Below are 15202 nucleotides of genomic sequence, written 5' to 3'. Positions count from 1 at the left end.
GGTTTCAGGTCATACATTTAAGTCTTTAATCCATTTCTTTTTTTCCTTTGGAAGATTTTATGTATTGGAGAGACAGTGTGCAAGCATGAGTGGTGGGGAGCAGCAGAAGGAAAGGGAGAAGCAGACTGCCCGCCGAGCAGGGAGCCCAAAGCAGGGCTCGATCCCAGGACCCTGAGATTGTGACCTGAGCCAAAGGCAGGCGCTTAACCAACAGCCACTTAGGCACCCCAAGTCTTTAATCCATTTTGAGTTAATTTTTGTGAATGTTAGAATGTAGGGGTCCAATTTAATTCTTTTGCATGTGGTTATCCAATTTTCCCACCACGTGTTATTGAAGAAATATCCTTTCCTCGTTTAGTATAATTGGCTCCCTTTTCAAATATTAGTTATCTGTATATGTGAGGTTTTATTTCTGGTTTGTCGATTCTGTTCCATTAATCTGTGTGTCTGTTTCTGTGCTGATACTATATTGTTTTGATTACTGTAGCTTTGTAGTGTAATTTGAAATCAGGAAGTATGATGCCTCTAGCTTTGTTCTTTTTTTTCTTTTTCAAGATTGCTTTGACTCTTCAAGGTCTTTTGTGGTTCCACGTGAGTTTTAGGATTGTTTTTTTCTATTTCAGTAAAAAATGTCATTGGAATCTTTATAGGGATGGCATTGAATCTATTGATGGCTTTGGGTCTTATAGAAATTTTAACAATATTAATTCTTCAGGTCCATGAAATTGTTAGTTACATCTGTCCGTTTACTCCAAAGACACTTACAAAATTATTTTTATAATTAGTTTTGTTAAAATTCAAAATTCCAATTATGACATATTTAGGATCTTTCTTTCTTCTTTTTAAGACTGTTTTACCTTGTATCCAGTGAGCTCTTTTGCAAACTCAAGTCTTTTTACAGCTCAGAGAAGAATTATTATCATTATTAAATAGATTATCATTTATTTTCCTTCAGCTTGTTATTTCCTTCTAAAATTCCTATTATATTTAATCCTCTATTTCTCTCTCTCAGTGTTATCTTGTGTTATTTTATTTTGCTGGAAAGTTTATTATCATTTTATCATTTTCCTCTTAGCTCATTCATTCAACATATATTTATTAAGGACATGCTCTGTATCAGATGTTCAGTAGGCACTGGGAATATGTGGGTGACCATTTCAGACATAAAGCCCCCTTCATAGAACTGAGGCTCTAGTGATGAAAGCAGATAGGGGGTAAGCAATTACAAGAGCCCTGCTAGAGAAAGTTTCTTAAACTGGGTTTTGTTGGTTACAAAGCTATTATCTCTCACCCCTAAAACCACTGGTCTATGGTTTGTAAAGCTGGGGCTGGAGACTTCTTTGCTAGATCCTGGCTCCCTGTAAGGTTCCACCAGGAGGAGGCGCCAGAGGAGCCTGAACCCTGGAGGAGGGAGAAAGGCTACTTCTTGTTAATTTTCTGTCCAGGTCAGTACACCCCCTTTCTTCCTCCCCCACCCCTGGAGAGTTTCTTCATCCTAGAAGTGGCAGTTGCTGCTTGTTTCCAGCTTACTATTTTTCCTAAAAACTTTCAGAACCAGCTTTGTCAGGTCTCACAGAAGTTTGGCACCAAGCTGATGGGCAGTCTTTCTTCAGAGGCCTGGGTCTTGACTTTTTGGATCCCCTTTCCAAGTTTCTGAGGTTGCCAACACCAATGTCCGGTGCTGTGCTTCTCTGTTACCCCAACCTCTTCCTTTTGGCCCCCTCATCCCCTTCGTCCCCCTTTGCCTTTTTAATTTTCCTCCCTGGTTCCTGCCTGGATCCTCCCACGTTTGATTTTCTGCAATATCCAGGATGTTGTTTATGGTCTTCCTGATATGTATATTTCTAACTCAGCACTTATGTTGTTTTGTTTTTTTCCCCCTGCATAGTGGCAGTTTTCTTGATCTCAGATGTTTCCTATTTATAACTCCCTACTCTAGATTCTCAGTTGCTATTTCCTTTTGACTTTAAAGAGCTTAAATTAGAAGTTATCCAAAAATGCCTCTTGTTTCTTGTCTTAGAGGAAGCCCCTCAATCTCAGTTCTACGGCTTGCCTCCTTTATTTGTAGAAGAATTCTTTTTATATGGCGGGGGATGGTTTCCCTACTCTTGGAAGTTGCATAGGTTCCTGTCTGAATTTGTCAAGCCTTGGAACTAACATAGGTGATAAAAGTACTTAGATTTGCCAATTCAGAAACTTAATTAGGTTGGGTGACCTATGGTGAGAATCAGAGATAGAGCTGGACGTATGCACCTCTATGTCTAAGAGTTTATTTCCATGGTTTTTAATACATTTAGTGGCCAGCTGGAATTTGTCTGGTCTGTTTGCCCTCCTTGGGAATCCGAAATGCCAGAGTTCCTGCCGCCGGCTCTGGTATAGGCCAGCACCCCGTGATACTTGCGTTTCTCCCTTGGTGTGATGTCTGGTGCATGGTCGGCTGCCAGCTAGGATCCTGATCCATGACACCACACTTTTTCCCTGACCCCCTACTCCATTGCTGATTAATCTGTAATCTTTGTATCTCCACACTGAGGAGTGTTCTGTGCGTCATGTTGGAACCCTTCCAGTGATTTCCAGTGTCCATGGGGAAGAGCAAGGGGTTGGGTAGATCCCTTCTTTAGTTTGGTCCTGGCTGGATGAGATATGCTAGAACTTTCTCAAAATTTCTTGACAGCACCCTTTCCTACATCCCAGGGTCAATACAGGGGTTCCTTTTTTATATACAGATTTCTCTATTTTATTGAGCAGTTGGGAATGGGGAGGGAAAATGATTTCGCTCTAGTTTTCTTTTTCTCTGCTGCTGTGTTTACATGGTGGAGGTGCAGAGCTAACCAAAAACTATGCATTTTGCCACCTTTCCCATTTCTTCCGAGCAAAGGGAATAGGAATGGAAGCTAGACTAGAAATTCCCATCATCCGCTTTCTGTGCTTCCTCTGGTTGAATACACATTATTTGGTGTTGTCAAAGCTTCGACCATTATGTAGTAGCACAAAGTGAGGCTTCGTTTAGAAAACAAAGCAGTCGGGGGCGCCTGGGTGGCGCAGTCCTTAAGCGTCTGCCTTCGGCTCAGGGCGTGATCCCAGCATTCTTGGACCGAGCCCCACATCAGGCTCCTCTGCTATGAGCCTGCTTCTTCCTCTCCCACTCCCCCTGCTTGTGTTCCCTCTCTCGCTGGCTGTCTCTGTCAAATAAATAAATAAAATCTTGAAAAAAAAAAAGAAAAAGAAAAAGAAAAAGCAATCAAGGAAAACAAAATGGCAAACAAACCAAACAAAATTAGCCACAAAAACTCAGCCCCTTCCATTAGCAAAGGGAGTGTGAGCAGAACTCGCATGAGAGTCACACTCACACTATGCGCTAAACTAATTTTCGTGCGGTCCCGATGAATACGTGAATTGTATGGAAGAGGGATTTTTGACTCACAGATTCCTTGTGGGAGAGCAAAGGAGACTTTGGGGTCCAATTGTGCAGGCAATGGGAGATTTTTCATTCTGGGGTCGACTCACAGTTTTTCACTTACAGTTTTATCACAAGTCAGGTGACCCTCATCACACTTGGAGTCAGAAATTCGTAATCCTGAGGGCTGTGGCAGTTTATGGATCTCGAATTGAAGGAAGCTAGCTTTACGATTCAGGGGACAGCAGGGAAATGAGAAGAAGGCTCCTGCCCCCCTGCCTGCCATGCAAGGCCTTTTAAGATCTTTTGCCTCCTTTATACTCATGAAGACCCCTGGATATGTAGCACTATTGACAAGAGACGTCTGTTGCCTCTGGGAGGGAAAGCATTAAGAGTAGAATTCCAAAGAAAGTGAATACATGGATCGTTCTGCTGGTTATTCACCCAGTGTTTCTGACTTGCTAAAAGCAAGTTTAATGTATTTATACAATTTGTAAAGATGTAACGGATTCTGGAGCTCTGCTCTTTACAGGGAACATATTTCATGTTATTGTAAGCACTAAAGAAAATTAAATCAATAAATCCACAGCCTGTAATTTGAGATACTCAATTGAAGAAAAATACATTGTCTGCAAGGGAGGGGGGAGTCATTTACTTTGAGAAAGACTTGTAAAGCTGTCTTCAGTCTGCTATCCCAGGATTTCAAGTGACAGCAAGAGTTAAGCCCGTGCTGTAAAATTATCCAAGGGTTGTTGGGACACCTCCGTGGAAGCAGAGGCCAACTCCCACTTCGGTTCTTGAAGCTTACACTCAAGTGGAAAGCCATTCAAAGCAAAGCTCCTTCTCTCTGACCCATCTATCTGTCCTTTTCCCTGAGAAAGTTGGGGCTGGTGAGCCGGCAGAGACTGGATGTCTGGAGGCTCAGTGAATGTTTCCCCTTCACTGGCATTGATGTTCTCCGTGACCACTGGCAAGCCAATTAACCTCTCCGAGCATCACCCTTCCATGTGTAAAAGGTTAATAGTGCAGCTTGTTTGCAAAGTGCCCGGAACCTTCCATGAAGGGCACTACGCAGATACTCAGCGTCGCTGTTTGACTGGAGGGCGTTGTGTTTTTTAATTATATGTTTGGTTGGATGGGTTATAGATTTTGTTGTGGTTGGATGTTGCCTCATTCTCCCTGGTTACACATAAAAGACTAATAGGTAATCTCACTCTATTACCATCTTCTAGAGCCCCCTGGAGGGTAAAGAGAGAGGCAGAGGTTACAGATTAATAAGGCATTCTTCAGTTAATAAAAAAAAGTTAAAAAAATAAAATCATGTGCATTTCAACTGCATAATAGCTGTGGATAGCAATTTATTAGGCCAAGTGTTTCATCAGCTGCTAAGCAGATTATGTTGGCAGAGACTCAGGAAATGATGAGTTGTTTTTTGTTTGTTTGTTTTCATTTTGCTCCCCCACTAAATCTTTTCTCCTTCACGTCGGTATAGAGCATTAGGAAGTCCCGTGAAGGTTTATTTCAAATGTGCTTGTGAATATTTGGGAAAACGATTTTCTTCTTCTGGAATTCCTAAGACCCACTGACTATTCTGGGTATATCTAGTTTGTGACATTAAGCTTTCTCTTTTATTGTATTTGGAACAAATATGAATAATACTGGCCCTAGAGCAAATGGTCATGGACCTTACCCCCCCCTTTTTTTTTGGCAGATTTACGGAAAAACTTTGAGCAAGATCCACAGGGAAGGGAGGTTCCCATCGAAGGCATGATAGTGCTGCATTGCCGACCGCCCGAGGGAGTCCCTGCGGCTGAGGTAAGAGACTTGTGGGACCAGACTTGGTCCCAAGAGGGAGACTGGAGTCCTGTGAGGTCCTAAGGGAAGTGAAAGAGCTTGTGTCTGGCATTCTTGCGGTCTGGACCCATTTGCTAAAGATGATGAAGAAATTGTGAAAGAAATAAGTTGGAAGGGGAAATTGCCTCTCGTCTCCTTTGCTGTTGACACAAAGCTCTGGAGAGGTAGCCTGAGTAGAATTTAGTCTGTGTTCTTGATTTTGGGACCTCAGATGACACAGGTGACATCCTTTGTGTCCTCAGTCACCTTGGACACAGTGATACGCCCATTGGGTCATGGATCAAGCTAAGCTCAAACAGACAAAGCTTCGTGAAACAGTGCACAGGGAAGGAAATCAGCCCCTAGTGCAAGTCTCACTGACGTTTGTCCTTAGTCTTTCTTTACCTATGGAACAAAGGTTCATTGAGCATTTATTATGCCCACAGCACTGTGCTGGTATGGGGGATATAAAAAGTGCTGTAGCCACAGGTCTCCTTCATGCTGGGAGTCTAGAATCTAGCGTCACTCTGGTTTTTGCTCCTTGCATGTTTTCTAGAACGTCTACCATGCTATTTGAATATAATTGTCAGTGACGACATACTGTGGTCATAGGGAAGCCTCCCTAAGTCTTTCAGTCGCTCTTAAAAGATGTCCTGACAGATGAGTAATACGGTCGTGAAAGCAGTACTGGGGGCCCGGACAAGTTAGGAAGTACCAGGAATGCTTGATAGAATGATAATTTTTCTAAATGGAGGCCTGAGTTGATCAATAGATAATCCAGTGGTGGCTCTTCTGTGGGAAGCTAGGAAACTGTCCTCAGACCTATGGTTTGTTTATTCACTGAGAAGTAGATTTTAAAAAAAAGGAAGGCGCCTTTGCCTCACATTTTTCGCAAAAATTGCTGTGGGATTTTGTAATTGGAAGGACAAAGGATTGGAGAAAATAAAGGGGAACGGAAAAACACACACACACTTGCATGTTTCGACAGAAAGCATGCTGGGTGGACGCTATTCAAAGCTCAAGTGGTTCACAGAAATGAAGTAAACGGACTTGAAAATTAAAGTGAACATTCCATGCATGATAGGAAATGATTAGAAAGGAAAAAGCTTATTTTTAGATTTTTATTTAATGTGAAACAGAAAGATTTTTTATCTTCTTTTGCTACCTTCTTGTTCCTTGCAGAACGTGCTCTGGTTTCCAGAGCCGGGTGACGGGAAGCGGGGCGTTCAGTGTCCGGTGAATGTGTCCCTCCGATTTTATGACTTGGGCATCAGCAGTGTGCTACCAGCACCTCTCACAATCCTGATTTGCAAATGTCTGTCTGGACATGAAATCAGGGCGGGGTGGGGGGTGCTGTGTAGCTCAGTGCACTTCCTATTGTCCCTTTGACATCCTGTGACCCTTTTATTTTAACCATGTATATGTTATTAGGAATACATTTCAGAGCCCGGCTGGCTGATTTTAAATAGAGGGCCATTCGAAGGAGGAGCCAGGGCTGCAGGATGCTTTAAAACAGAAATTCTGAGCTGAGAGTGGGGGGCAAGCTGTGTTTTGTGCATTCTGTCTTGTCGGATGGATATGGAGAGTGTTTCAGCTACATTGTGGGTTAATGGGCTCTTGTGGCGCCCTGGCAAGCATTTATAGCATCATCATAATGCGAGAAAGCATCCCAATTCCAAACACTTGAGTTACCTTGGAATTTATGAGTTGGGTACTACCTATATCCGCACACCGATATTTACCGCTCTTTTAGCGTGCAGTAGCTTACACGGTCGTTATTACCACCACCATCTGTGTTTTTGCTGACGGGAGGGCAGAATGAGAGAAGAAAGCTGAGAGAGAGGAGGACAGGGATAGGGAAGGAAAGGGAGAACATGCGTACCCTTCCAAACGGGGTCTCCCAGGGTAGGGATGTCTGCCCGTGCCTGTCACGTGGTCTCCAGATCTCCAAGAGGGCACCGCTGTGCATTCTGACATGATTATCAGGTGAGGATCCTGAAGTTCATGACTCTCCAGGATGGCCGTGATTGGGAACTCTGCTTGGAAATTGATCCGTTATGTCAAAATTGTCACTGTAATATACCAGCCTTTATCTTCCTGGAGCAGGGACGTTCTTCCCTTTCCGGCTCATGGTTCCCTTCCTGCCCACCTGCTTTGGGACCACGGGATCATCACCGGAAGGGGTTGTGCCTGGCAGGGCCACTGGCACTTCAGCTGGCTTTGTCCCACAGTGACCTAGGAGGGCTCCTCCTTGGCACTTTGAAGACCTGTACAGTTGTCTTCTGTCTGTGAGGTAGGACTTCCTAGGCAACTAACCCACCTGGATGAGCACAGAAGGTGGTTTATAGAGGAAGAGCTACATAGGGGACATGTATAGAATGTCCCCATGTGCTGGGCACTGTGTTCAGTGCCTTCTCTGTGGTATTTCATTTGATTTGCAAAAGGGATGCCAGAAAATTATAGGTGTTTTCATGTCCTTCTTATAGGAACTTGTCCAAGCTCTCGGATCACTAAGGAACCCAATCTAACCTTAAAGCTCAGATCTTTTTTTTTTTTCTTCTCTAATATTTTTTGTTGGTTTTTAATGAGACTGTGGGTTCCATCAGTTTCCCCAAGCCTTTTTGAAGCTTGGGGGCCCCTCGGCCAGTGGTAACCTCTCTGTTTGCTGCGCTACCAGACTTTCCATCCTTAGAAATGGAGTTTCAGGGGCGCCTGGGTGGCACAGCGGTTAAGCGTCTGCCTTCGGCTCAGGGCGTGATCCCGGCCTTATGGGATCGAGCCCCACATCAGGCTCCTCCGCTGGGAGCCTGCTTCTTCCTCTCCCACTCCCCCTGCTTGTGTTCCCTCTCTCGCTGGCTGTCTCTATCTCTGTCGAATAAATAAGTAAAATCTTAAAAAAAAAAAAAAGAAATGGAGTTTCAGATTAAAGTTTCTTCTGGGTAATATGGCAATCCTAAACCTTGTGTAAATTGTGTACTTTTGTTTGAGATAGGTGATCTGGTGGTGAAACAAGGAACAGCTCAATGAAAAAATAGAGGCTTTGGGAGCTCAGGAGGACAAGGAGCCTGGAGTGGGACATCTGTGGAGCCCCTGTGCTCCCAAGGGCCAGCAGCCTAGGTTTGATGCTCTGCTAGGAGATAGGAAAGTACTGGATGTCCAGAGTTGCAGGGAGGAGGCCATGGAGGAGCAGAAAAGGGGACATGTAACAGGGGAAGGGAGAGATCCTAGGGTAGTCTGTATCCTCATTACATTTTTCCTATGTCTGGCATTGGCCATGACAGGTCTCATTGTCACGAAGGGTCAGGCCCTGACTGGCCCTTCATGATGCTGTGACCTATAAGAATTTACTAGCCACCATGAACCTCAGATTCCTCATCCAGAAAGAGGAACCATATTTTCCTTGTGGGCTTGCTATGACATAAAAAAGAAAAAACCCTGAGAATATGCAAAACAGTTTTTAGTACTAAATAGTTCGGATTATTGTGGTTTCTCTTCTTCCTCTTTATCCTAGTCTTTTATAAAGCTTCACAAACCTTTGCTTCTCAGAGAACATGTTAAGGTTTCATTGTGGTTGGAGAGTCAGATTAAAACTGAGAGTCTTAAGGTATCCGACACATTTTCAGCCCCATGAAAAAGCAGAGGGCTGCTAAGACCATCTCTCCTTACCCCAGACTGCCCATGAGCTCCACCTCTCCTGCCTGAGCCCTCTGTTCTTACTTCTCAAGCTCATCAAAGGACAAAGACATGCTCTCCACGTCCCTCTCTTTTAATCTATCACATGGAGGAAATAAATGGTTATTGACAGAAGCCGGTGACTATCAATGTTTGTTCACCTCGCTTACCCCATTAAAGAGCCTAAAGTATGGTATTCTTCGTAGTAAAACACTTTCCGAGAAGTTGCATAGGAACTTGAAGAATCTCACCAGGCTCATTTACATACTGGTTTGGATGAAATAATAGGTCACATAGTCTTTGCAAAATACCTGAAATGGGAACAGATGATAATTGAAGTTTTCCTAAACGCCATGAGCTCATCCTGTAGCTGGATGTATTACAGCGTGTTTGTCACTGCGGTTACTTTTAACCTTAACCTTGGGACAGTTCTAACTAAAGAGAGTAACTTTAGTGTTTGACACTTGTTGTTTAGCTAAAACCAATTTGCTCTTTTCAAAACAATTCATTATCCCACACTGCACTTTTTTATACTCCCCAATTAAATGGAAAATCTATCTTTCATAAAAGTTAGAAATTATGTCCAATGAAAATCCGACATTTTAATGGTTTTCCACAGATTAAAATTGTAGAGTTCTCAATAAACCCTGATTTACTGATGTTGGCTATAAAATGGTTATTGCTGTTAATAAAGCCTGTAAATCTTAACAGGTTATATTTGCCTTGGACAATAAAACTTGCCATAAAGGCTTAGTGTCTAAGGCTAATTCTGCTCACATCAAGGTAAACAGCCTACTCAAAATAATTCAATGTCTTTTAGAAGTAAGGCCCCAAAGCTAAGCAACTGACAGATTATAGCCTTGAGCCATTGCATGCCAGGCATTCTTCTTGTTTTTATCTCACCAAGGAGTCAAGACAGTGCTGGAATTAGAAAATTCAAGAAGGTCAAGGGCCTTCTTGGGGCCTTCTTGGGTAAGGAGAAGGTTCCCTCCTTTCTGCTGGGCACCAAATCAGTTTTGTCATTGACTGATCACTAGGTTGGAATGCTTGTATAACAAGGGGAGGTTCCAGGAGTGGAATGAAAGAATGTATTTTCTGTTTCATAAAGTGTGTCAGAGTCATAGAAATGTAAGAAGCCAAATTCTTGCTGGGGGGTTAGAGGGAGGCAGGGGCAGGGATCTGGGGGCAGGAGAGCCTTTCCTTTCCAGATGCCCAAGTGGAAATCAAAGGTATTTTGGGAAGCTCTGTTAATCTCGGTACACTTGATGGACCATTTGTGTTATGTTCGTGGAATTGTTTTTGTCTCCCCTTTCTAAGGTAAAAGACAAAAAAGGATTGTCTAGTCTTCTTTGTGGTTAGTCCCCGCCCATGAGTCTGGTGTCCTTGCACAGATCATGTGGAGAGGTGAGCAATGTCATGTTTTTTGAACAGTCAGGGCATTGCCAGGTGACTCTCCCTTTCCCTACGGTGTGGTTGAACATTTTCCCTGGCTGCTAGACACCCTGGCCTGGATCTTTGGCCTTCCTGGAGGCTCTGGGTACTACTAATATGTTTTAATAAAGTCTTTTCCTGCATATACAAGCCAGAGCAGAATTTGTTTGTAGTCAAGAATCCTTACTTTTGGGGTGCCTGGGTGGCTCAGTCGTTAAGCGTCTGCCTTCAGCTCAGGGTGTGATCCCGGCTTTCTGGGATCGAGCCCCGCATTGGGCTCCTCCGCTGGGAGCCTGCTTCTTCCTCTCCCACTCCCCCTGCTTGTGTTGCCTCTCTTGCTGGCTGTCTCTCTCTCTGTCAAATAAATAAAGAAAAATCTTAAAAAAAAAAAAAAAAAAAAAAGAATCCTGACTATTACAGAGCACCTACCATGTCTTTGAGGATGCCTTTGAACCCTACCTCAGAGTGACCTTTGGAATAAAGCAAGTCACTACGAGCTAAAGTTATGGGACGTTAATATGTTTTTTCTTTATCTGCAAAATAATTATTATCTGCAAAAGTTATAGGATGCTAATATCTTTTTTCTTTATCTGCAAAATAATTATCTCTAATTGTTCCTGATGTATAAAGGCAGCCTCCACCTACTATGACTTGTTTTAATGATTCTGCCCAGACTTGTGCCTGACAGTTTTTGAGTCAAAAGCCCTTTGCCCTTATCCCCTGTGAGGGTATTCTTAATGAAAGGTTCATTTGTTTCAAATGTGTTCATTGGCACAAAACCCAGGAGAGAATCTTATGACATTGAACTGTTTAATACAAGAATCGCTAGACTATTGTGTTTAACCTCAATCAAACAGACTATGAAATGAGGACTTTATTTTAAAAATAAGACTCTTAATAATTCACTAGAGAAATGTTAAGTGAGGTGCCCAAGTTCTGAAGCAATGGACCTCAGGTATAAATAATTAATCTAATTTGGTGCAGCCAAGGCAGAGAGAATGTCTAATAGTCCAGATAAACTTTGCTTTGAGGAGACTGACAATGAGGACCTTTGCAGAAAGCCACATTTGATTAGAATGTGTAATATTCTAATAGAAACCTAATGGACTCTTAAGAAAAGAGAATGTTGAATTGGTTAAGTACTAGTAATTAAGTGCCAGTAGATTACTTCTCTAAAAACATTTCTGCCAAAAAAAAAAAAAATTGCTATCGTAAGAGAGATGGGAAAATGAGGTTAATATAAGTTATTTAAAAAGTGACTGTCTTCAGCCCAAATACCCTCATCGTTAAAACTGTTCCTTAAGTAAATCTTATGAATGTACAGACTTTTACCACATCCTTATCTGGGAGGCTCTGTTTCTCTACTAAGGAAGAAAAGGAGAAAAGACATCTGAAATTCCTGATTTGTATTTATTTTCTTCTTTTCTTCTTGTTCTGTATTCCTTGTGGGGTAAAAGGAAGATAGAATTGCATTTCTCAAAGCCAAGGGCAGGGGCCAACAATGAGGTTGCAAAGGCTGCCTAATTACTGATCTTGCTTCCTTTTTTCTTATTCTCTTCATCTCCTTGGTTAGCTCCACGCACTCTGTCTCTTTCTTAGGAAGTGCTACTCTCTTATTTACAGACCTATCTCTGTGTCTCCCCAATTTCTCCTTGCCTGGAAAGCCCTTGACCTCCGACATCTACCTGTAGTATGCATGGTCTTGGAGGATCCGTTTTAACCCCGTTGGAACCCCGGTTCCAACTCCTACCCTGCCCTCCCAGCTGACACTGAGCTCTCTGTCTTAGAGACCCTAATCTGATTGGTGTGGACTGCTCAAGGAAGGGCAGCATTTTCTCCTCCCTCTGAAGACTTCTATAGCATATTGCTTTGAACGTTTTGTTTTCTCTCCCCAGCCCACTTCTCCTATTTAACTTTTCATGACTATTGTCCTATCTCCTCAAGGTAATTCCCCTCAGGACAGGAAATGCAAATTATGCTTTTCACTGTCCTTTCCCACCTCCCTTAGCAGATGACACAAATGCACCTGGGAATATAGTAGATACCTGGCAAGGGTTTGTGACTTAATGGATGAATATTTACACAATGGCTGTGTGGTACATATAAGAATAAACTCTTTTTTGGGGGGGAGGGGGGAGAGGTGAGAGGGGCAGAGGGAGAGGAAGAGGGAGAACCTTAAGTGGACTCCATGCCCACCAAGGAGCCGATGTGGGGCTTAATCTCATGACTCAGATCATGACCCGAGCCCAAGAATAAACTTTTAAATTTAAGTGATCACTTTAAAATTTACATAGATTTTCACATATATTGACTTGTTGGATTCTTAAAGCTACAATTTGTATGTAGGCAAATAGAGCAGTATCTCTGTTATTTATTTATTATTGAACTGTAGTTGACATAGAATATTATCTTGGTTTTTCAGGTACAGGACACAGTGATTCAACATTTGTATACATTATGACGTGATCTCTGCAATAAATCTAGCTGCCATCTGTCACCATACAAAGGTGTTACATATTATTAACTCTATTCCCTATGCTGTACATTGCATCCTTGTGCCTTATTTCTTTTATAACTGGAAGTTTGTACCTTTTAATCCCCTTCCTTGATTTTGCCCATTGTCCCACCACATCCCCTCTGGCAAACACCAGAGATTCTTTGTATCTATGAGTCTGTTTCTGTTTTGTTCCTGTTTTGTTTTGTTTTGTTTTAAAGATTTTATTTATTTATTCCACAGAGATAGAGACAGCCAGCGAGAGAGGGAACACAAGCATGGGGAGTGGGAGAGGAAGAAGCAGGCTCATAGCGGAGGAGCCTGATGTGGGGCTCGATCCCATAACGCCGGGATCACGCCCTGAGCCGAAGGTAGACGCTTAACCGCTGTGCCACCCAGGCGCCCCTTGTTTTGCTTTGTTTTAAATTCCACATATAAGTGAAATCATACAGTATTAGTCTTTCTCTATCTGACTTATTTGGCTTGGCGTAATACCTTCTGGGTCCATCCATGTTATCACAAATGGGAAGATTTCAGGTTTTTTTTTGAATGGCTGACTAATATTCCTTTGTGTGTATATGTATGTGGACAGGTGTATGTGTGATATCACAGACACACACACACACACACACACACACATATATATAATCACACCTTCTTTATCCATTTATCCATTGGACACTTAGTACCTTGGCTATTGTGAGTAATGCTACAATGAACATAGAGGTGCATATAGCTTTTCAATTTTATTTTGTGTGTCTTTGGATAAATACCCAGAAGTGGAATTGCTGGATCATATGGTAGTTCTATTTTTAATTTTTTGAGCAACCTGCACACTGTTTTTCCTAGTTGCTGCACCATTTCGCATTCCTACCAACAGTATGTGAGGGTTTCTCCGCATCTTTGCCAAGACTTGTTATGTCTTGTCTTTTGAGGAAAACCCTTCTAAGATGGATGAGGTGATACTTCATTGTCGGTTTGAGTTGCATCTTCCTGATAGTGAGTGGTGCGTAGCGTCTCTTCATGTGTGTGCTGGCCGTCTGTGTCTCCTTTGGAGAAGTGCCTGCTCAAGTCCTCTTATCAATTTATAATTTGATTGCTTTCGTTTTGTTTTCTTTCTGTTTGTTGTTGAATTGTGTGAATTCTCTGTATATTTCGGATATTAACCCCTTATCAGTTCTTTTATTTGCAAACATGTTCTCCATTCAGTAGGTTGCCTTTCCATTTTGTTCAGGTTCCTCTGCTGTGCAAAGGCTTTTTAGTTTGATGTAGTCCCATTTGTTTATTTTTGCTTTTGTTGCCCTTGAACAGACAGATTCAAAAAAATATTGTTTAGACCAATGCCCAAGAGCTTACTGCCCAGGCTTTATTCTAGGAGCTTTATGGTTTCTTACATTCTGGTTTTTAATCCATTTTGAGATTATTTTTGTATATGGTGAATGAAAGTGGCCCAGTTCCATCCTTTTTTATGTAGTTGTCCAGTTTTCCCAGCACCATTTATTGAAGATACTGTCTTTTTCCTATTGTATATTCTTGCCTACTTTGATGAAGATTGACCATGTAAGCTTGGGTTTATTTTTGGACTCTTTCTTATTCCATTGATCTTTGTGTTGCTTTTGTGCTAGTTTTGATTACTATAGCTTTGTAGTACAATTTGAAATCTGGAAGCATGTAATATACCTCCAGCTTCATTTTTCTTTCTTGAGATAGCTTTGGCTGTTTGAAGTCTTTTGAAGTTCCATACAAATTTTAGGATTATTTATTCTAGTTCTGTGAAAAATGCCATTCGTATTCTGATAGGGATTGCATTGAATCTGTAGATTGCTTTGAGTAGTATGGGCATTTTAATAATATTAAATCTTCCAATCCATGAGCATGGTATATTTTTTCCATTTATCTGTGTCATCTTCAATTTCTTTCATCAGTGTCATAGTTATCAGAGTTCAGGTCTTTCACCTCCTTGGTTAAATTCACTTCTAGGCATTATACTTTTTTTGATCCAATTGCAAATGAGACCATTTTCTTAATTTCTCTGAGAGTTCATTATGCAATGACTCTATTTATGGTCATTTATTCCAGATATAAATTAATGCAGAAACTACTATATAGCTAACACTTAGTGCATTTGCACTCCATGCCAGGCAGAGTTCACTGAATCCTCCCAACAGCTTTCTGAGATAGATGCCCATAATCTGCCAGTTTTATAAATAAGGAAGCTGAGGCCCAGGCAGGTTAAGCACCTTCCTGGAGGATACAGTTACTAAATGACTGATCCAATAATTGAACCCAGAAAACCTGGCTTCTGAGCCTATTCTCTTAAAATCCACCTGATGAGGCTTCTTTATGTGTCAGACATTGCATGCTGAGTACCAGCT

General features: G+C 41.9%; 1 protein-coding gene across 12 annotated transcripts in view; it reads left to right on the top strand.

Annotated features, from left to right (window-relative positions):
• The window catches only part of UNC5D (unc-5 netrin receptor D), a 567635-nt gene that overhangs the window by 370823 nt on the left and 181610 nt on the right, over positions 1-15202 (top strand). For all 12 annotated transcript variants that reach the window (XM_034647536.1, XM_034647537.1, XM_034647535.1 and 9 more), the window contains exon 4: positions 5109-5212. In XM_034647536.1, the coding sequence (XP_034503427.1) occupies positions 5109-5212 (104 nt within the window). The remainder of the gene's footprint in view (positions 1-5108; positions 5213-15202) is intronic.

This window comes from Ailuropoda melanoleuca, chromosome 18 (assembly GCF_002007445.2).
Source record: "Ailuropoda melanoleuca isolate Jingjing chromosome 18, ASM200744v2, whole genome shotgun sequence".
Lineage (NCBI taxonomy): Eukaryota > Metazoa > Chordata > Mammalia > Carnivora > Ursidae > Ailuropoda > Ailuropoda melanoleuca.
Note: the sequence above shows the minus strand (reverse complement) of the source record. Positions and strands in the feature narration are given on the sequence as shown.